The sequence below is a fragment of the Crinia signifera genome, chromosome 7, assembly GCF_055691185.1.
Source record: "Crinia signifera chromosome 7, ASM5569118v1, whole genome shotgun sequence".
Classification (NCBI taxonomy): Eukaryota; Metazoa; Chordata; class Amphibia; order Anura; family Myobatrachidae; genus Crinia; species Crinia signifera.
In genome coordinates, this window is record NC_139223.1 from 50536410 (window position 1) to 50558818 (window position 22409).

The window sequence follows — 22409 nt, forward strand, 5'->3', positions numbered from 1 at the left end:
AAATGTGAGCGGTAAAAGTACACACTACGTTCTTTTTAAACCTTTACGAGTTTTAAAATAAACCCAAATAGCCCAAAATATAGCTTTTTTTATCTTCAAAGGTCTAGAATATAATCAGCTTAGTTAAGTTCCGAGGTAATTCAGAACAAAATGTAAGATTTTATTTGACCTGGGTTCTGGGATCTCTTCTTCTTTGGTCATGATCATGGCCTTGACGGTTACGGCGCATCCTCCATTCATTGCACACAATACTGTGACTAGGCAGGCCCCATCTAGTGGGCTGGGAAGCATTTTGACAGCTTATGAGAACTTTTTAGTGTTCTTTCAGCTGCACAACCAGCCAGACAGTGCAAAAAGTGTCAGCCGCATAATGCTCTGCACAGGAGAATAAGCGCTGTGTGCTGGAGGACCGGGGGAGGATGTCAGTCATGTAGATGCCAACTGGGGTGATAATTGCAAACTAACTGGCCCGTTACCATAATCACCTCCCCCATCTCCTACATCTGTATTTTATCTTGCTCCAAATGTAAGCCAACCTTGCATTATCTCTGGAGATTTGGGTAATTGAACACTTTCAGTTGTTAATGCTGTCAGCATCTTTGTGATCATCAAAGTGTGGCGTGTCTACATTAGCGGCACCTTACACTATAGTTAATGACTTCTCTTACTGACATGTTTTGAATCTATTAATATATACGTTAGATCAAGCAAAAAGACGCGTCAGAAGAAGGTGCCGAAACGGGGATCAGCGGTGATCCTTCCAATATTATTATCATCATCATCATCATCATCATCATTTATTTATTTATTTATTTATTTGTATGGCACCGCAAGGGTTCTGCAGGGCATAACAATAGATAAATGAGCAAAAATAAGAAAACGACTTACAGTACAAGGCAATTTGGGACAAGTACATGGTAAATAAAGGTTGTTGTATCAGAGGACAGGACACAATATAATTAATAATTATTAATCATGACATAATTATTAGTGTGGCAGAGACCTAGGGTTAGGTGCTACTGAAAGAAGTAAGTAGTAAAAAAACACATTTTCTAAGAGAGGAAAACGCACACGGGGAGAGAGGGCCCTGCTTGTGAGAGCTCACGTTCTAAAAGGGAGGCGCAATATCACACAAATTGTCATTAGGAACCATCACGAATAAGAAGGATAGGACAATACTTATGGGGCCTACAAAGGAGGCGATGGGAGCTCAGATCGCTCAGCACAGATCGGTCAGCACAGATCGCTCAGCACACAGCAGAAATCGCTGTGTGTGTAAGCCCCATTAGTGTGATACACATATTGGGGGTTATTCTGTTCCGTTCGCACCGGGGACCACTGTTTGGCGTATGCACAGCCGGATTCCTGTGAATGTCCCGGGGGTGCGCAACCATGACGGACAAACTGTTCGCTGGGTGCACGCACCCAACATTGCTGGTGGGGGCAGATAGTAGCGACCATGGGAACGCTGGGTGTTCCCATGGTGATTGGGCCGTGACGTGGGCCCCGGGGGCCGGCAGCTGACATCACTGGATGTCAGCTGCCCGCCCACTTCCTTGCAAATGCCCACGCACATCTAAGGTTACCTCAGAGTAACCTTAGGTGTGCCTGTGCCTTCCACATCACTCGATGTTTGGCGACCATCGAATGATGCAGGTGTTTCACCTCAGCCTGCGAATGGATATTAATGTAATACATCCATTCGCAGCCCCTGCGAACAAACGTGGCATGCGAGGGGGGGGGGGGGGTGCATATCGGCATTTGCAGGGCGGCGGCTTGTGGACTGCATAATCAACCAGAATTAGGTCCATAGATCTGCGTTGGCCACTTGCCAAAGAGCCACAGCAAATATATCCTCCGGCACAGAAGACCAATATCAATGGTATGTTTCTAACCCTACGGCACACAACATTATCATCGCTAATGTACGTATAGGCCGAATGCGCTACGTGCCAGCTTTTAGGACTGGGTGCATCTAGCAGAGGAGCTGCGGACATTAGTTCTTATATAACCTCTAGGGCGATGTGTCTTTTCTGACCCTAGCACACTGCTTCTGTCATTGGTGCTGCCACAGGACCATACACTTATATTGTATTGAGAATAACTGCAAAAACAAGGTGACAGAACCCTGGAACGGTCCAATATTGCCCCTGTTTCAGGACAATACACTGACCTAGCTTATAAAAGGTAAATCGGCCGGCTCAGACTTGTTGGTATAACTTGTTTGTTAGACCTCCCGCCAGCATATTGAGCCTCTGAGTTTCTTGCACTGTGTATTGGACAGGCTGTCAGTCTGCGTGTTCAGCTATTTTATTCCTGCTGGACTTCCATAAAAGCCTCGCTGCTGGAATTCATTGTGGTTTTACAAATAGATCTGTCATTCTGTCTCTCCTGGTCAGGCTTCTATTGCAAGCTGGCATCGACATCAATCGGCAAACCAAATCTGGTACAGCTCTGCATGAAGCGGCCCTGTGCGGGAAAACGGAGGTGGTGAGACTTCTTCTGGATGTAAGTTTCCTTATATCTTTCATATTAGTGATAACATCTGTTAGCAGGTCACATACAAGGGCGCAGAGAAAGTGGGGGAGGGGGTACTAATTACCTTGGCCCATGTTACCTCCTGGCAACATCGGCTGTAGCAGCTCTTTTCAACCCAGCACATGCTACTGTGTGATTGGCTGCAATGTGCCCTGGGAGGTGCTTAAAGAGTTATGTTTTATGTATTTTATTCTAAGGGTGAATGGCCACACCTCCCTCGATTAGGCCACACCCCTGACAAGTACCAGGCCCCAACCAGGCTCTCTACTGCCTTGGTCGCATATATAGATACAGAACATCACGTTACCAACCTTACCTTTACAAGAAAAGAGAAAAAGAAGAAGAATGATGTCCTGTTAAAGTGGGTGCACCTATTAATATTCAAATCTAACTTTTAATGAGTATTCATAAAATGCTGCGAAATGTTTTAAAAGAAATGAAGAAGGGACAAACAACAATGAAAGTGTGAAATTACGAATATTAAAATGAAGGTGGCAGGCAGATTGCTCTCTCAAATACACTTGGGTAGTAAGGATTGGTAAGTGTGTTGCACGTTATGGGCAGTTTTGTGTTTTTCACATCAGTACTGAATAATATGTTTAATACTGGTAATGCCCACACATCAGGTACAAACAGTGTTGCTGCACACGGTAATAAAGTCAGGTACTTGGCTTGTAACCCGTTTACCCAGGAATCAGCTGGGATATGTATTGGGTCAGCACTAGGTACCATATGACGTGGCTGGCAGTCATCCACTGCGGGCCCGCATGTGGAGATTATGCCTTAGCCTACACAGAGCCGGCTCCCTGTCGCTCACCGCTTGTGCTTGTAATTGCACCAGCGGTGTGCACGTCAGTCTCTGTATTAGTTTGGTATGGTGAACGGGACGTTCTATCACTGTAAGGATCTTCAGGCTGCTGCGGTATAGCGTTCACCGCAGTGCTCTGAGATCACAACTGACTAAGACATGTATATGCCGTCTCCCCTAGCAGCCCTTAGTGACCGGCCACCCGTCCTGTGTCTGTGCCTGTTAATGAAGCTCAATGGCTGGGCACAGCAAAGGTGGGAGATGCCAGTACCAGTACCTGAAGCAATCCACTACCCTTATAAGGGCTGTGGGATAACGTCAGATGCACACACACAAAATCGTAAATACATCCTAGTAAGAAAAATAATAAAGTGAGAGAGAGCTGTATCTGCCTGCGCACCGCTAGCCGGCACGCGCTTCGCAGATCAGCTTTTTCAAGGCCTTGATACAGGCAGATACAGCTCTCTCCCACTTTATTATTTTTCTTACTAGGATGTATTTACGATTTTGTGTGTGCGCACCTGACGTTATTCCACAGCACTTATAAGGGTAGTGGATTGCTTCAGGTACTGGTACTGGCATCTCCCACCTTTGCTGTGCCCAGCCATTGAGCTTCATTAACAGGCACAGACACAGGACGGGTGGCCGGTCACTAAGGGCTGCTAGGGGAGACGGCATATACACGTCTTAATCAGTCAGTTGTGATCTCAGAGCACTACGGTGAACGCTATACCGCAGCAGCCTGAAGATCCTGACAGTGATAGAACGTGCCGTTCCCCATACCAAACTAATACAGAGACTGACGTACACACCGCTGGTGCAATTACAAGCACAAGCGGTGAGCGACAGGGAGCCGGCTCTGTGTAGGCTAAGGCATAATCTCCACATGCGGGCCCGCAGTGGATAACTGCCAGCCACGTCATATGGTACCTAGTGCTGACCCCAATACATATCCCAGCTGATTCCTGGGTAAACGGGTTACAAGCCAAGTACCTGACTTTATTACCGTGTGCAGCAACACTGTTTGTACCTGATGTGTGGGCATTACCAGTATTAAACATATTATTCAGTACTGATGTGAAAAACATAAACCTGCCCATAACGTGCAACACACTTACCAATCCTTACTACCCAAGTGTATTTGAGAGAGCGATCTGCCTGCCACCTTCATTTTAATATTCGTAATTTCCCACTTTCATTGTTGTTTGTCCCTTCTTCATTTCTTTTAAAACATTTCGCAGCATTTTATGAATACTCATTAAAAGTTAGATTTTAATATTAATAGGTGCACCCACTTTAACAGGACATTCTTCTTCTTCTTTTTCTCTTTTCTTGTGATATGTCTTACTGTCCTGGGGTAGCACACCTCCGTCCCTATTACAACTAATAAAAGTGTTTGATACTTGGGGGTCCGGAAGCATACATTGCATGGTCGTGTGCGACCGACTTCCTTTGCCCTGCAACCTTACCTTTACAAATAAGCTCTTGTAAAGTTATTATCGGTCTCAGATTCATTTAATCTCAAATGACCAAACCCAAGGCAGCGTAGATGAATATAACAAAATGACTCGGTTATTAATTAAGCCGCCTGTTCTCAACCATGGATATTTAGCCATGAGGATCAACTCGTGGCTAACAGAGGGGTTCATTTTCTAAGATGGGAGCTCTATTAAAGATGGGTTGTTGCTATGGGCAACCAATAAGATTTTTTCTGTTATCTTCTAGAAGGTGCTTATTAAATAAGAAGTAGATTCTGATTGGTTGCCCATAGCAACATCCTAGCTTCAATTCTGTTGCTTACCACCACCACCACATCCATTTACATTATATAAGGAAATAACTATGCCGCAATGGGACGCCTTATATCGATACATTACTGCGTGGCATATACAGTGGGAGAGATGTTTATTGTCTTACCTTTTTAAGTGTTTAAAACTGCATAAATAACGTCTTTACAAATGTGAAACAACATGTAATTACAGAATATATACTGTATATAAAATAGGTATATCTACAAACTCCAGATTTTGTATTCCTAAGTTTTATTTGGTGTTTTAGGATGTTTTTAATAGTGAATATGTATTATTTATATACTAACCAGTGGCGACCAATCAAATTGATTTCTTGTGCTCACATGCAGCTCCTGGCTATTTATGCTTATGGTGGCATATGGGTGCTTGCCCACAGTGTATTCATCATGGGTGAGACGGAACAAATATAAATAATAAACAGTACATTTTATAACTACATTTAGCCGATGTGTATCATGGCATCATGGCAGTATCAGCACATTGGGGTAGATGTATCAAATTAGGGAATAGTTGACAAGTGGGAGGGTGTAGTTGTTGCCCCTGGTAATCAATCATTTTATAGAATGTGTCACATATTCAGAAATCTGACTTTATATTCTCTAGCTACCGGTCCCACACTCCCATCCTATATAAAAAAAAGCTAATGCTGCTCCTCTCCTCTATGGGGGGATTCAAATGTCTTGTGCGCCGGCAGTCACTAGATGGCTCCTGATGGAGCAATTCAACGATATTGTTATGTTTTTCTGGCTGGTAACTAATATTAAATACTTGATGCCCATTGCTGAATTACTGGGAGCCGGGATAATAAATGCAATTGATAAACTTTTCGCCCACCAATAATATAAAGGAAACCGTTGCCATGGCTGCGCTCATTCAGAATAAGATGTTAATAAGGAACAATGAGCTTTGAAATCTTGTATTTAGGAATTGTGCTGTACAATGAAGTTAGACAGGAAGAATGATCGGACTCACAAAGGAAACAGTGTTTTGTTACATTTTGAAATATATACCTGAAAATCTTCCACTAAACACATTTGTAAGGAAATGAGTCAGATTTTAGCAACTGTGGGATCTACGCACTACGGCTTGGAGAGAGATATAGTGGACAGCTTGGAGAGAGATAAAGTGGATGGAGATAAACTACCAACCAACCGGATCCTAAGTGTTATTTTTTAAACAAAGCCTGTTATATGGCAGGTAAGAGCTGATTGGCTGATACTTTGTTTCTGTCCACTGTATCTCTCTCCAAGGCTACTTCTGTGGCTGTTAGGAATCACTGTAGGCCTCTCATCCGCATGTAGTACGCAGATATGTTTATAGTCTCATACAGGCTTTTGGTAATTTACAAGTTGTTTTTTTAATAGTGTTGCAGCTAAATAAAAAACCTGTTTCTGATCTGTAAATGCCCCGGGGGGGTTGGTTCCTGCAGAGTGAAATCTAGTTTTTTTTTTTGATCTACTGGTCCCTAGAGTTTGGGAGTCCCTAGGTGCCAGGCTGCTGCTCAGTACATCAAAGTTAGACCCTGAGGGACCGTATCAGATAAAATAGGCTGCTATTGGTGAAGGGGCTTGTGGCTTACTCCTGTTCTGGGTGTAACACTGAACTAAACCATACACAGAGTGTTTCTTTTTTATTATTTCCCAGCACAAGTAGGATAAAATGTTTGTACTACGTAGCCTTAGATGTTTGGCCTCTGTTGGGTCCTAGTGAGCGCTCTGTGTCCAGGCTTTATACTCTGCATTACTATTGCTCTTACCTAACAGAGTTACTACATAGACACAGGAATGACTCTACCTTACCACCTCTAGTCTAGGCTTTATGTTGTAGAAGTTCCAGGCTTGGGCGAGTTGTCTACATGAATGTGAGAACCCTTGGATATATCATTTCAAACTATTAACCTTCTTCATTTTTGATGAAGCTCCTGAGGTGGTCCTCTGATCCGTACTCTGGTGGTTGCTGTGTCATGTACCCTAATCTGGCTTTCAGTAATAAGCATAATATACCTATGGCTGCTCCATTGTTTTTCATTACTTAATGCCAGCAGTCCGCCATTGGTCACTGTTCTACACTGAGCCCCAGTTGTCTTCACTATTTCACTGAAGGAAAAGCAACCAGCATGCTTATGACACTATGCACTGAGATAGCGAGGAGTAACCCAGGTAATGGCCGCAGATGAGTAGCAATGACAGATCTCTCTTCTGCCTCATATACTGGTCAGATGATGTGACTGTGCTGTATACTGGTCAGATGATGTGACTGTGCTGTATACTGGTCATACCATGGGCTGCATTGTATACTGGTCAGATGATGTGACTGTGCTGTATACTGATCATACCATGGGCTGCATTGTATACTGGTCAGATGATGTGACTGTGCTGTATACTGGTCAGATGATGTGACTGTGCTGTATACTGGTCATACCATCGGCTGCATTGTATACTGGTCAGATGATGTGACTGTGCTGTATACTGGTCAGACTGTGCGGCTGTGCTGTATACTGGTCAGATGATGTGACTGTGCTGTATACTGGTCATACCATCGGCTGCATTGTATACTGGTCAGATGATGTGACTGTGCTGTATACTGGTCAGACTGTGCGGCTGTGCTGTATACTGGTCATATCATGGGCTGCATTGTATACTGGTCAGACTGTGTGACTGTGCTATATACTGGTCAGACCATGGGCTGCATTGTTTACTGGTCAGATGATGTGACTGTGCTGTATACTGGTCAGATGATGTGACTGTATACTGGTCATACCATGGGCTTGCATTGTAGACTGGTCAGAGGATGTGACTGTGCTGTATACTGGTCATACCATGGGCTGCATTGTATACTGGTCATACCATGGGCTGCAATGTATACTGGTGAGATGATGTGGCTGTGCTGTATACTGGTCATACCATGGGCTGCAGTCTATACTGGTCAGATGATGTGACTGTGCTGTATACTGGGCATACCATGGGCTGCATTGTATACTGGTCAGATGATGTGACTGTGCTGTATACTGGTCATACCATGGGCTGCATTGTATACTGGTCAGATGATGTGACTGTGCTATATACTGGTCAGACCATGGGCTGCATTGTATACTGGTCAGATGATGTGACTGTGCTGTATACTGGTCAGACCAAGGGCTGCATTGTATACTGGTCAGATGATGTGACTGTTCTGTATACTGGTCAGATGATGTGACTGTGCTGTATACTGGTCATACCATGGGCTTGCATTGTAGACTGGTCAGATGATGTGACTGTGCTGTATACTAGTCATACCATGGGCTGCAATGTATACTGGTCAGACTGTGTGACTGTGCTGTATACTGGTCATACCATGGGCTGCATTGTATACTGGTCAGACTGTGTGACTGTGCTATATACTGGTCAGACCATGGGCTGCATTGTATACTGGTCAGATGATGTGACTGTGCTGTATACTGGTCAGATGATGTGACTGCTGTATACTGGTCATACCATGGGCTTGCATTGTAGACTGGTCAGATGATGTGACTGTGCTGTATACTGGTCATACCATGGGCTGCATTGTATACTGGTCATACCATGGGCTGCAATGTATACTGGTGAGATGATGTGGCTGTGCTGTATACTGGTCATACCATGGGCTGCAGTCTATACTGGTCAGATGATGTGACTGTGCTGTATACTGGTCATACCATGGGCTGCATTGTATACTGGTCAGACTGTGTGACTGTGCTATATACTGGTCAGACCATGGGCTGCATTGTATACTGGTCAGATGATGTGACTGTGCTGTATACTGGTCAGATGATGTGACTGCTGTATACTGGTCATACCATGGGCTTGCATTGTAGACTGGTCAGATGATGTGACTGTGCTGTATACTGGTCATACCATGGGCTGCATTGTATACTGGTCATACCATGGGCTGCAATGTATACTGGTGAGATGATGTGGCTGTGCTGTATACTGGTCATACCATGGGCTGCAGTCTATACTGGTCAGATGATGTGACTGTGCTGTATACTGGTCATACCATGGGCTGCATTGTATACTGGTCAGATGATGTGACTGTGCTGTATACTGGTCAGACCATGGGCTGCATTGTATACTGGTCAGATGATGTGACTGTGCTGTATACTGGTCAGACCAAGGGCTGCATTGTATACTGGTCAGATGATGTGACTGTTCTGTATACTGGTCAGATGATGTGACTGTGCTGTATACTGTGAAATTAGGTAAAATAGACAAGAAACCTTTATTTACCTGGCCTGCTGGATCCTGGATTATGTATTGGGTGCACATTGTTACAACTCCTGGGGTTACTAAAGCTCCTTCCCTGGAGCATCCCATGCAAGTGCATGAGACCAGGAACCAAAATGAACGTTCTTTGGTGCCATGACCATTCCACAGGATCTATTCCACAGGTAGCCGGCCTTCAATGGGATTATAGACCTTCAGGGCTTGCATTGTGAGCATTCTTCACCTCTAAGTGATAATGCAATGGCCAGGAGGGAGCAGTTTGCCCATATGCCTTGCCACCAGTCAGTATGTTGTATTTTAACTTTGCATTTCCCTCTTGTGTGACATATGGCTCTGTTGTGTTTGCAGAGTGGGATAAATGCCCATGTGAGGAACACCTACAACCAGTCAGCACTGGATATTGTTAATCAGTTTACAGGCACACAGGCCAGCAAGGAGATCAAACAGATGTTACGAGGTAAGGAACAGGTGGAGCGATATATAAAACAAGGCTACTGCCTTTGCTAAGACGAGGGTTATGCAAAAGAGCATGTAAATGGGTTATTGTATGGAATTATTATTAGTGTGTGTGTGTGTGTGTGTGTGTGTGTGTGTGTGTGTGTGTGTGTGTGTGTGTGTGTGTGTGAGAACTTGCAGAACTCCAAGGTGGTAAAAATAAAAAATGGGTATCTTTCATTTCAGCTGCTTAATGGTTTTATTGATCTCAATATCAACAATGACACCTGCAGGCCAAATTAATACCCCTTTCAGACAGAAAAAAAGACCCGGGAATTTCCCTGCTCTTGCCGTGTCGACCCGGGTTTTTCTTCTGTCTGAAAGGGTCAACACGAGTCTAAAGTTCCGGGACTTCGACCCAGGTATTTACCTGGGTTTTTCCCGGGTCTGTATTCCAAAAACCCGGGTCGCCGGCTGTCTGAAAGGAAACGACCCGGGTTTTTGGGATTATTACACATTGTTAGGCACTGATTGGCTCTCCTGGTGGGGTGCTGGCTGATTGGTTGTGAGGATAGGCTTCTCTGATTGGCTGGGAGGGCATGGCAATGGAGCTGGCCTCTGAGGTCATTAGGGAGCTGAAAAAAGGATAGCATGGCCCACTGGTAGAAGCAAGAGGTGAGAGAGCTGCTGGCAGTGAGAGGGGAGGAGGATATCGGCAGATGACTGGGACAGTCAAAGATGCCACAGTGTACTCAAACATTGCACATATACTGACAGCCATGTGAGGTAACATGCACCTACCAGTATATAAAAACAATAAAACTTTTTTACAACATATCCTTGTGTCATGCCATAGTTAATGCAATGCAGTGAGCAGTCACCACCCACTTTTGATGACCTCATCTCTGTGTGCCTTTAAAACTGTCCTATTCTTATGACACACAGAGTTTTGCAGGAAAAATCCGGCTTCTGTGTGTAAGGGGTCGACACGGGAAATACCCGGGTTTTTGCTCCTGTGTGAAAGGGGGTCAGCCCCTTGCTGCCTAGTTGTACCCGGGTTTTTGTATCCGGGAAATACCTGGGTTTTGGGGATTTTTCTGTCTGAAAGGGGTATAAGTTACTGCAAAACATTCTCAAGATTCAGACTGCACAGTCCGTGGCTTATAGTGTTGCTAATTGTGTCTGTTCTTTCTTCCCCAGATGCCTCAGCAGCTCTGCAGGTCAGGGCGATGAAGGATTACTGCAATAACTACGATCTGACAAGTCTCAATATTAAAATGGGAGATATTATCACGGTGAGTTCCAATTAAAAGGATGTCTATACTGTCTCCGGAACTGTAAGTATTAATAAGCATGAAGTTCCATGGGTTGTTAGAATTTGTGGTTGTCATTATAGCCTGCCACCATATTAAGATCTTGATATCTACCCAATAAGATGTTACAGTAAAATAATTATCACCCGTAATGTATGTATTCCACTATGTTTGCTTTATGTGTTCCTCATATTATTCTAGTAGAGAGGAATAACTGAACAATAGGAGTAATGTAGTTTAAATATTTGTTTATTACCTCTCCTGGTATGGTATTAATATTATTGTCTATTTCTAACCGAGCACAAGGGTTCCGTATAAGGGGTGAACTTATATCAAGATACATAAATAGGGGCAGCACGGATGGTGTAATGGTTAGCATTACTGCCTCACAGTGCTGAGGTCATGGGTTCGATTCCCACCATAGTCTATAGGCCACCATACATCAGAAAGATATTGTACCCAATCGTACAATCTCAACTGGTTGTATGACTTATTGTATGACAGATTGTGAGTACACTGTGTGTCCAAAAACCACCAACAACTGCTGGGGAGTTGAAGGGAAAGTTGGACACAATCGTGATTGTAATGCTGGCCACACATCAGACCAACTTTCCTCCAACCATCCAACTAGTTCCTTGAATGGAGTAAAAATCTGGTACTGGATGGGAGCAAAGGACAATCAGAAATGTGCTCACAAACCGAGGAGAATGGACAAAAATTCAGTCAAATTGTTTAAATCAAACAGGTTCAACTACAGTACATTGTTTTTGTCCTTTTCCAGATTTTGGGAGCAAATTTTTTAAGTAAATATTACATTTGCTCCCATCCAGTACCATATTTTTATTCCATCCAAGCAACTAGTTGGATGGTTGGAGAAAAGTTGGTCTGATGTGTGGCCAGCATTAGACAGGTCTTTCTGATGTATGGCCACCTTAATGCTGGCCACACATCAGACCAACTTTCCTCCAACCATCCAACTAGTTGGTTGGACTGAAAATCTGGTACTATATGGGACAAATGCCCATAAGCAATTTGCTCACAAACTCAGGAGAATGGACAAAAACAGTGAGTGAAATTGTTTATATCAAACAGGTCCAACTACAGTACATTGTCTGAGTGACAGTTGTTGTCAATTTTCCGATTTTGGAAACAAATGAATTCATTACAAATTACATTTGCTCCTATCCATTACCAGGCTTTTATTTATTTGAGGAAAGTTGGTCTGATGTGAGGCCAGCATAAGATTATGTGTGGATAGACAAAACAATAGTGTTGCACGGTATGATTATGTACTGTTTCTAGCTGGTGCCTTCACAGAATGCACGGTCATCTTTTCTGTCCAATTTCTATATTACTGTTTCTTTATTTATATTCTGACTTGGACTCTCTATGTCCCCCTGTTGGCAGGTTCTGGAGCAGCATCCTGATGGTCGTTGGAAAGGTTGTATTCATGACAACCGGACAGGCAACGACAGAGTTGGCTACTTTCCCTCCAGTTTGGTTGAGGCCATCAGCAAGCGTACAGGCAAAGCCCCTCTTGTCTTTATTTATGCATATATTTAACTAGTACGCCTGCTCGAAGCAAATGCTTCAAAAGCTAGTCTGCTACTTTGTGATTGCCTCTGTGTTTGTGCATGTGTGAGAAAGAAAGAGATGTAGTTTCACTCACTGCCAACAGATGGCAGTGTTTCGGAGACACACAAACCGACACTAGACATATATATATATATATATATATATATATACTCTGGTTGAGGTGAGGGTTAGATACTAAGGCCAGAGTTAGGGTTAGGCTGCAAAGAGGGAGTGGTCAAGGTTAGATTGCAGGGGAACGTGGTTAGGGTAGGCTGTGGGTAGGATTTGTTGGGATTCTGACTGTACCCAACCTATTACAATACATGTGGGATATATATATATATATATATATATATATATATATATATATATATACACACCAAAATGTTATTGAGACAAATTAAGGAAAATACAATACCAACAGAGGCAGCCTCCCTCCTCAATCCCTTTCTGGAAAGATACTATTGCTGTGAATACATGGCGCGATGTGATAGGCAATTTTGACTAGATAGTCAAAATTGCCTTGCAAGGCTAGCCGGAATCGCACCGTGTGTACACTGGTGGCGATAGCAATGTGCGGTCCCACTGTGTTGCCGTCTCCTGGCCAAATACACTGTGCAGGCAAGGCAATTTTGACTAAGTCGCACACACAGTGTATTTGGCCAATGGCCAAATCGACCTAGTTAAAGTCGCCCATGGGCTTAGCCAAAATCAGCGTAGTCAAAATTGCTTTGCCTGTGAACACCCCTTTAATCATTTTATGGGTTCCTTCTTGTAGGACTAGGGGTTAACTTATGTCACCAGCTAATGTCATCAACCTCACTACTTCCTAAGCTAGTTATTGCACAGAACACACAACTTTATTATCATTGTTATCTGTTTTTCGTACACAGTCAGATCTGCCTTAATTAACAGAACCACATTATGTTGCGTTTTATGCAAAAGTTAAATCAATTAAATCAATTTGTACCTTTTTTTATAACAGTTTAAGAGCTATTTTAATTGAGATCAGGATCCTAATTTATCCGTGAATCATTAATTTATTTCCAAGGGATTAAGTCAGTTATGTTAAACATTTTGTCTTAACACAAGTGCCGGACAGAATGTGACCCAATTACATTGACGCTGTACTTGACATTACCATGCGGGTGGGATAACATTTCTTTGTCAATTACATGTTGTAATGAGTTACATGATGTTACCCAGTCAAATGGACATTGCTATATATATATATATATATATATATATATATATATATATAGACTACAGTAAGATGCTGCTGGCCAGGACTGATTAAACATGTGTCTTATACCCCTTTCACATTGCAACTAATTACCGGGTACAAACCGGTTTGACCGGTAATTAGTGTGATGTGAAAGGGGTTACCGTGTCCGGAAAATGGGTAGCAACATGGCAAAACGAACCGGTAAAAAAGCCAGTCCTTACTGGTTCGTTGCTGTGTTGCTTGGTGGTGTGAATGGGTTAAACGGGCTGAGCGACCCGTTTCCCATTCACACTATGGAGCTGTAAGCACTGCCTCCTCCCCCGCTCCGATGATGCACCACCCCCACCCTCCGCCACCTTCCGCAACACACACACCGCGGATTACGTCAGCGAACCCTGTGGGGATGTGAACATCCCAAAATGCAGGTTTGCACCAGGACTGAACCAAAAACGAGGTACGAACCGGCATTTTGCGATGTGAAAGCAGTATAATAAGGTTCTGTAATTGTATGGTAATATTTTATTGAGAAATAGCGGTATGTATACCAGTTGGCACTATAAAACTTTAATGCCCATAGTGTAATCCTGTTGTCATCATTAGTAAGAAATGTATCAATCAAGGGCACAGTTAACTAGAGAAAAGACTTGATGTCACGGGTTACCGGACAGCATCACCAATGCAGAGGAGCATTGGTCAGAACGTAGCAACGCATTTTTCATTGTTGTCATGAAGCCATGATGATTATCAAGTGTCAGGTTAACTAAAGGAAACAGGCTGAATGCTGTAGGTTAATAGACAGCATCACCCATGCAGCTGAACTGTCTCACAGTACATTGGTAGACAGAATGTAGCGACGCGTTTTGCATGATCCCATTGACGCTATGGTAGGATGATGCAAATTGCCCGGATCCCAACCAGTTCTCCTCCTGCCTGGGAAGTTTGGAAGCTTTGTTAGGAATGTTTATGTAGTTCATGCATCTAGGTCTGAAAGGCAATTTAGATTCATCAATAGGAGTTCAGCAATATAGGGCCTTGTGCAGAATAATATGTGCACATTGGCAAAACCCCCTTTCAATGTAGATGGGGGTTGGGTTCAAAAAGGAACCGACAGATCTACAGTTGGGAAAGAAATACAATAAATAAATAAATTTGCACCCCTTAAATTACAGCATGGTTTTCAGGGGCGTAAGATCATCTCAGTCACCCAGAGGAGTTTGGTGATCCCACCCCAAATATGTTGTGTGCCAACATTTACCTGTGCAGCACTGGCTGAGTGGTACTAGACAGGAGTCATCCTGTCCCCTATTGCAAATGTAAGCAGGGCTCCTGGTATAGAGCCAGTTATCTACAGGTGCGCCACACAGGTGCTGCTTTACATACAGGTGCCCCTTCAGGGCTTGGAACCTGGAGGCTAGAGCCGCCATTGCCTCTGGGAGTTACAGCCCTGATGGTTTGTTCAAGAGCAAGTTTGCTCCTTTTTTTGTTCCTTCTGTTTATTTTTTTCTCCTAATTCGACTTCAAGCCCTCAGTGAGTTGTTAGGTGAGCCTGTTTTGGTACCCCAGAAAGTAAGAAGGCAGGGGCTTCTTAAGAGAGGAGGAGACCTGTGTGCAGCCTCCTCCGGCCGGGCTCCATCCTCTCTGCCAGGAGCAGTATACTGCGCATGCTCCAACCACTGGAAAAATGGCGTGGCGCACATTTTCTGGCACTAGAGCGCTCAGACCACTGCACATGTGCAGATTGCTGGGAAAATGTCCGCCACACCATTTTCCCGGGATCTCGGCATCACTCCGGCCACCCCCGCTGGTTTCCGGAGGGGAAGTATTGGAAAAATAGGTGCAGTGTGTGTGATGTGGGCCCCCCTGGGACTCATTATAGAGGTATGGATCATAGGATAGATAAGTATTAGGTCTACATGCATGAAGGTCGACATGACTGAAGGTCAACATGACTGAAGGTCAACACAAGCATTAGGTCGACATGGGGGAGGGCTACAGTTAAAAGGTCGACATGGGGTTTTTCACCTTTTTTTACCCGAATGTTGACACAGTCGACATGGACACTAAAAATGTGCACCTTGTCCCCTCGCATGGCTCGCTCCACTCACCATGCTTCGTGCACAGTACAGTATTTTATTCTCCCACCACACCCTAGTGGATGGTAGGGCATGAGATACAGCCTGTCATCAACCTAATGCTATTGTTGACCTAATGTCCCTATCAACCTTCAGTCATGTCGACCTTCATGCATGTCAACCTTCAGTGGTCAACCTAATGTTTGTCGACCTAGTGACCTTATCACCATTATAGATAGGCCACTGGAAGGGAGATACTCTCTGCTTGTTTTAATGAATCACAATTTATAGCGAATTGGTGGGTCTTTCCTCTGCTGGGGAGCAAGAAATTGAAGTAGGTTCCATCAGTTCCAGACCTTGGCCCTTATTCTGGTTCACTCACAAAGGCAAATTCCTTCTCAAATGGACAAAACCATGTGCACTACAGGGGGGTAGATGTTACTTGTGCAGAGAGAATTAGATTTGGGTGGGGTTTTACTTCAAAGTGAGATCTATACTGCAGTGTAAAAATAAAGTAGTCATTATTTTTCCTGCACGACACAAAATAACTGACCCAAATCTAATTCTCTCTGCACGTGCACCTGCAGTGCACATGGGTTTGTCCATTTGAGAAGGAATTTGCCTTTGCGAGTGAACCAGAATAAGGGCCCTTGTCTCAGATTTCTCTTAATACAATAGGAACGGTCTTCAGCTTACTGCTCTTCCGCCTCCTGTTTCCTATCTATCATTATAATCCGGGCTTCCCGTTATCTCATTTGGAAAATCAAAATATATAAAAACAGTAATTTGTTTAAGATACCCAGCCTTGGACACAACCTAATTTAATCCTGAAAATGCCTCTATTAAAAGTCTGAAATGTCCATTTGCACATGATTAGATGCAAACATCCTGAGCACACATGGGACGCGGGGAGTAATTTGTACTGCTGTGTAACCTTGGTCCATCGAGGAATGTTCACCTTCTTATAAGTCACTCTGTGCCGTGGTGGTATTACATGTAATAAGCAGAGGGCATCTGTATGTCACCACGTTAGAGAGTCGCCCTGGGCAGATCTAATTAGAACAGGACATCACTAGTGCTACAGTATGCTGAATATATTGCAGATATATGAATGCGTGTAATGTGTCAGTGGATTTGTCATAAATGTACATTATATCAGTTGTGAAACATTAATAGCTAGTAGGAAATGTGGGATTAGGTTCAGAAATCCTGTTGTTGAAAGTTCTGTGTCACTGTTGGACTATGTAAAGGTGAACCTACACTGGGCATTCCAATGTGGACTCTTCCCAGTCCAATCCCACTCCTACCACACTCATCCTGTCCTTCTGGGCCACCACTCTCTTCCAACATTCCCCCACCCCCCCCCACCCCAGGACCTTCCTGCATGTCAACCTAGACACATGTCGACCTAAATGCATGTCGACCTAATGGTATCGACCTAAAAACAACTTGCTGGTGACCAACTGATCCACACCCCTTTACGAGAGGTGGGGGCCATGCGCAGGCTGCAATTAGGGCCCTGTCTCACCTGTGGTGCAGTTGTACCAGCGTCTGCTGTGCATTTGCATGTCTCTGGGAACATGACGCATGACGACAATGATATTTGCAGCTCTGTAGCCAGCGCTGGGCCTGAGCGCTGAGCTAAGAATATAATCATTTGGTGCAGGGTACGCAGTGTGTAGAACATTGGCACATTCTGGTAACATTTTATACATGGGGGTGGCTGGATTTAGAAGTGAAGGAGATCACAGATTCAAGAGTGTCCGCTATTATACAGACTTGGAATATTAAGGACATTGGGGTGTTAGAATGGGGAGGGGTGTTGGTGTAGTAGATAACATACCCATGTTTTTACTGACCATGGTGACATAAAGTCACATTATTTTTCTGCACCTCACCCATTCATTCAGTGTGTGTTGCTCCAATGAATGTGTATTGTTTCATTTGCACTTTTTGCTTATGTTTTTGCCTATGTTGATTTCAGTTTTGTTATTGCTATGTTTTGTTTCTCTTGCCGTTTTGCCTTTAGGTTCTTGGGGCTCATATCACATAGAGAACCCAAGGCCACAGCCCACAGGCCGCAGGGTGCCAGTGCCTAATGGTGACATACACCGTTCCTTCCATTGCTTGATGCCACCACCACATTCCCATCAGATTCTTTTCAGTTCGTTTGGTTACCAACGGCCCTGCAGTCCTGCAGGGGACCTGCACTATGGTCCAGGTAGTCCATGTCATCATGATATGTTTGTTTCATTTCACTTTGCTTCTTTATTATATTTTCTTTTATTTATTTGTTGCCTGTTTCAGTTTTGGTTTTGCTTATTTTTGTTATTCCAGTAAAACCCTGTAATGTAGCATTTCATATGGAGATACACCCGCAGTCATAGCATTTCATATGGAGATACACCCGCAGTCATACGGCCAAATCCCGCATGATATGTGAACACTCCGAACAGGGGGTGGAGAGGGGCGTGAAGGGCTATTTGGGCTCATTACCATATGCATACGCCCCGCGTTTCATGGGCATTCCCATGAAAACGCTGGGCGTACGTATGGTAATGCGGCCGTGACGCACGTGTAGGGGGCGGACATATGACATTGCCGGATGTCAGCTGCCCGCCCAGATCCCTGCTTTTGCACGGAAAAATGTCCGTGTGGTCTGAGGTTGCGGGTGCTGGTGGAGCACACGGTCCTGCATTCGATGGTCTGCGACCATCGAATGATGGGGGAGGTTCCCTTAGATGGAGGAGGCGTATTCCGTGAAAAATACACGTGCGGTCCGTTCGGACAGCTTCTTACCGCATATGGACGGAGTTGGCGATCCGTATGGAAGGCGGGGTTTCGCACGCACGGTCCTGGCCGCATAATCGGCTCCGGCCGCACCGATCAGAATAAGGGCCTATGTGAGACACTATGAGACAGTATAGCACACCATGAGACACTATGAGACAGTATAGTACACTGTGAGACACTATGAGACACTATAATACACTGTGAGACACTATGAGACAGTATAGTACACTGTGAGACACAATGAGACAGTATAGTACGCTGTGAGACATTATGAGACAGTATATCACACTATGGCCCTTATTCTGATCGGTGCGGCCGGAGACGATTATGCGGCCAGGACCGTGCGTGCGAAACCCCGCCTTCCATACGGATCGCCAACTCCGTCCGTATGCAGTAAGAAGCTGTCCGAACGGACCGCACGTGTATTTTTCACGGAATACGCCTCCTCCATCTAAGGGAACCTCCCCCATCATTCGATGGTCGCAGACCATCGAATGCAGGACCGTGTGCTCCACCAGCACCCGCAACCTCAGACCACACGGACATTTTTCCGTGCAAAAGCAGGGATCTGGGCGGGCAGCTGACATCCGGCGATGTCATATGTCTGCCCCCTACACGTGCGTCACGGCCGCATTACCATACGTACGCCCAGCGTTTTCATGGGAACGCCCATGAAACGCGGGGCGTATGCATATGGTAATGAGCCCAAATAGCCCTTCACGCCCCTCTCCACCCCCTGTTCGGAGTGTTCACATATCATGCGGGATTTGGCCGTACGCCCCGCTCGCACATGCGCAGAGACGCCTCTGCACATGCGCAGACACAAAACATCGGCGGGCCGAACGCACGCGGATATATCCGCACCGATCAGAATAAGGGCCTATGAGACAGTACAGTACACTGTGAGACACTATGAGAAGTATAGCACACCATGAGACACTATGAGACAGTATAGTACGCTGTGAGACACGATGAGACAGTAGAGTACACTGTGAGACAGTATAGCATACAGTACCATGAGACACTATGGCCCTTATTCTGATCGGTGCGGCCGGAGCCGATTATGCGGCCAGGACCGTGCATGCGAAACCCCGCCTTCCATACGGATCGCCAACTCCGTCCGTATGCGGTAAGAAGCTGTCCGAACGGACCGCACGTGTATTTTTCACGGAATACGCCTCCTCCATCTAAGGGAACCTCCCCCATCATTCGATGGTCGCAGACCATCGAATGCAGGACCGTGTGCTCCACCAGCACCCGCAACCTCAGACCACACGGACATTTTTCCGTGCAAAAGCAGGGATCTGGGCGGGCAGCTGACATCCGGCGATGTCATATGTCTGCCCCCTACACGTGCGTCACGGCCGCATTACCATACGTACGCCCAGCGTTTTCATGGGAACGCCCATGAAACGCGGGGCGTATGCATATGGTAATGAGCCCAAAATAGCCCTTCACGCCCCTCTCCACCCCCTGTTCGGAGTGTTCACATATCATGCGGGATTTGGCCGTACGCCCCGCTCGCACATGCGCAGAGACGCCTCTGCACATGCGCAGACACACTGTGAGACACTATGAGACAGTATAGCATACCATGAGACACTATGAGACAGTATAGTACACTGTGAGACACTATGAGACAGTATAGCATACCATGAGACACTATGAGACAGTAGAGTGACCGGTACTTGTGTATTATCACGGTGCCTATCGCATCGCATGCCACTAATTCATACCTCCCAACTGTCACGATTACAGCGAGACAGTCCCGATTTTCGGTTCCTGTCCCGCTGTCCCACCTGCGTCAGGCATTGTCCCGCTGCGGGGGGTGGCAGTTGGGAGACCCCCCAATCTAATAGAATAGACACTGTGCGCATGCGCACAGCGTCTATTCTCGTATGAAAATGAAGTTGCGGTTAATTAGCATAAGCTGCGCCCTCATTTGCATACCCCCCACCCCTTTTCGTTGCGAGTGTCCCTATTTTATCAGCACAGAAGTTGGGAGGTATGCACTAATTAAGGTATGCGATGAACCCGATTTCAGCCTTTTCCCGGGGCTGTGTATACAATTTGGTACTTGTTTCCTATCTGGGCGCCCAGGTTTTCTACGTACGGCACCGTAATGAAATCGGATCGCATCGCATCGGATTCGGTACGCGATGATGTACGATGGCATACGATGCTATCCGATCCGATTTCATTTTAAATCGGATCGCATCGCATGCGGTGACGCGATCAACCCCGATTTTTACATTGGAATCAATGTTAAATGGTCCCTGAGACCCGATTTTACATTGATTTCAATGTAATAACCCCGCAAACCCACGATTTGTATAGGAAACCCCCCCCCCCTGATGGTTTAAAATGCGCCTCCATTGTTAACGCCACCCCAGTATTGACGTCAACCCGAAGCATGGCGAGCGCAGCGGTACGCGTCCTCCGACTTTTTCATACCCCCACTATCCACGTCGGCGTGGAGTTGAGAATAGAATACTGTGGGGAGCGCAGCGAGCCACCGAGCCCGAAGCGTGGCGAGCGCAGCGAGCCCCGCGAGGGGACGCGGATACCTGTAAAGCCCGCGAAGGGACACGGATACCTGTGAAGTATCAGCGTCCCCTCGCGGGACTCGCTGCGCTCGCCACGCTTCGGGTTCGGTGGCTCGCTGCGCTCGCCACACTATTCTATTCTCAACTCCACGCCGACGTGGATAGTGGGGGTATGAAAAAGTCGGAGGACGCGTACCGCCGCCCCTCGCGGGGCTCGCTGCGCTCGCCACGCTTCGGGTTGACGTCAATACTGGGGTGGCGTTAACAATGGAGACGCATTTTAAACCATCAGGGGGGGTTTCCTATATATCCTATGGGCCAACCATAAAAGCGGGAACGAAATCGGATCGCATCGCATCGTTCAATATCGTGTATGTGCATTTGTGGTATCCGATGCGATGCGATCCGATTTTTATACGGAGAATAGCATGGTGTGCAATTAACGTAGCGGGCGCCCAGATAGGAAACAAGTACCTACAATTTTAATATCGCGTCGCATCGCATGCCATTATAATGGCATGCGATGTGATGGACGCGATTTTGCATTGATTCCCATGTTAAATGGGCCCCCCACACCCGATTTTTAATTGTATACCCACCCTGATGGGTTATGAGTATGTGAAATGCCCCCCCTTAACGCCACCCTACTATCAACTGCAACCCGAAGCGTGGCGAGCGCAGCGCGCCCGCGAGGGGCAGCGGTACGCGTCCTACGACCTTTTTATACCCCCACTATCCACGTCGGCGTGGAGCTGATCTTATAAAGTGTGGCGAGCGCAGCGAGCCACCGAGCCCGAAGCGTGGCGAGCGAAGCGAACCCCGCGAGGTGGACGCGTATACCTGTGAAGTTATGCGCGTCCCCTCGCGGGGCTCGCTGCGATCGCCACGCTTCTGGCTCTGTGGTTCACTGCGCTCGCCACACTTTATAAGATCAACTCCACGCCGACGTGGATAGTGGGGGTATAAAAAGGTCGTAGGATGCGTACCGCCGCCCCTTGCGGGCTCGCTGCGCTCGCCACGCTCTGGTTTGGCGTTGATAGTGGGGTGGCGTT

At 45.7% G+C, this 22409-nt stretch overlaps 1 protein-coding gene across 4 annotated transcripts in view; it reads left to right on the forward strand.

Annotated features, from left to right (window-relative positions):
* CASKIN1 (CASK interacting protein 1) overlaps window positions 1-22409 on the forward strand; it is a 231293-nt gene that overhangs the window by 164858 nt on the left and 44026 nt on the right. For 2 of the 4 annotated variants that reach the window (XM_083153046.1, XM_083153047.1), the window contains exons 7-11: window positions 2400-2508; window positions 9747-9855; window positions 11034-11128; window positions 12554-12671; window positions 18048-18239. In XM_083153046.1, the coding sequence (XP_083009172.1) occupies window positions 2400-2508; window positions 9747-9855; window positions 11034-11128; window positions 12554-12671; window positions 18048-18239 (623 nt within the window). The remainder of the gene's footprint in view (window positions 1-2399; window positions 2509-9746; window positions 9856-11033; window positions 11129-12553; window positions 12672-18047; window positions 18240-22409) is intronic. The other 2 variants (XM_083153048.1, XM_083153049.1) reach the window with 1 other exon arrangement.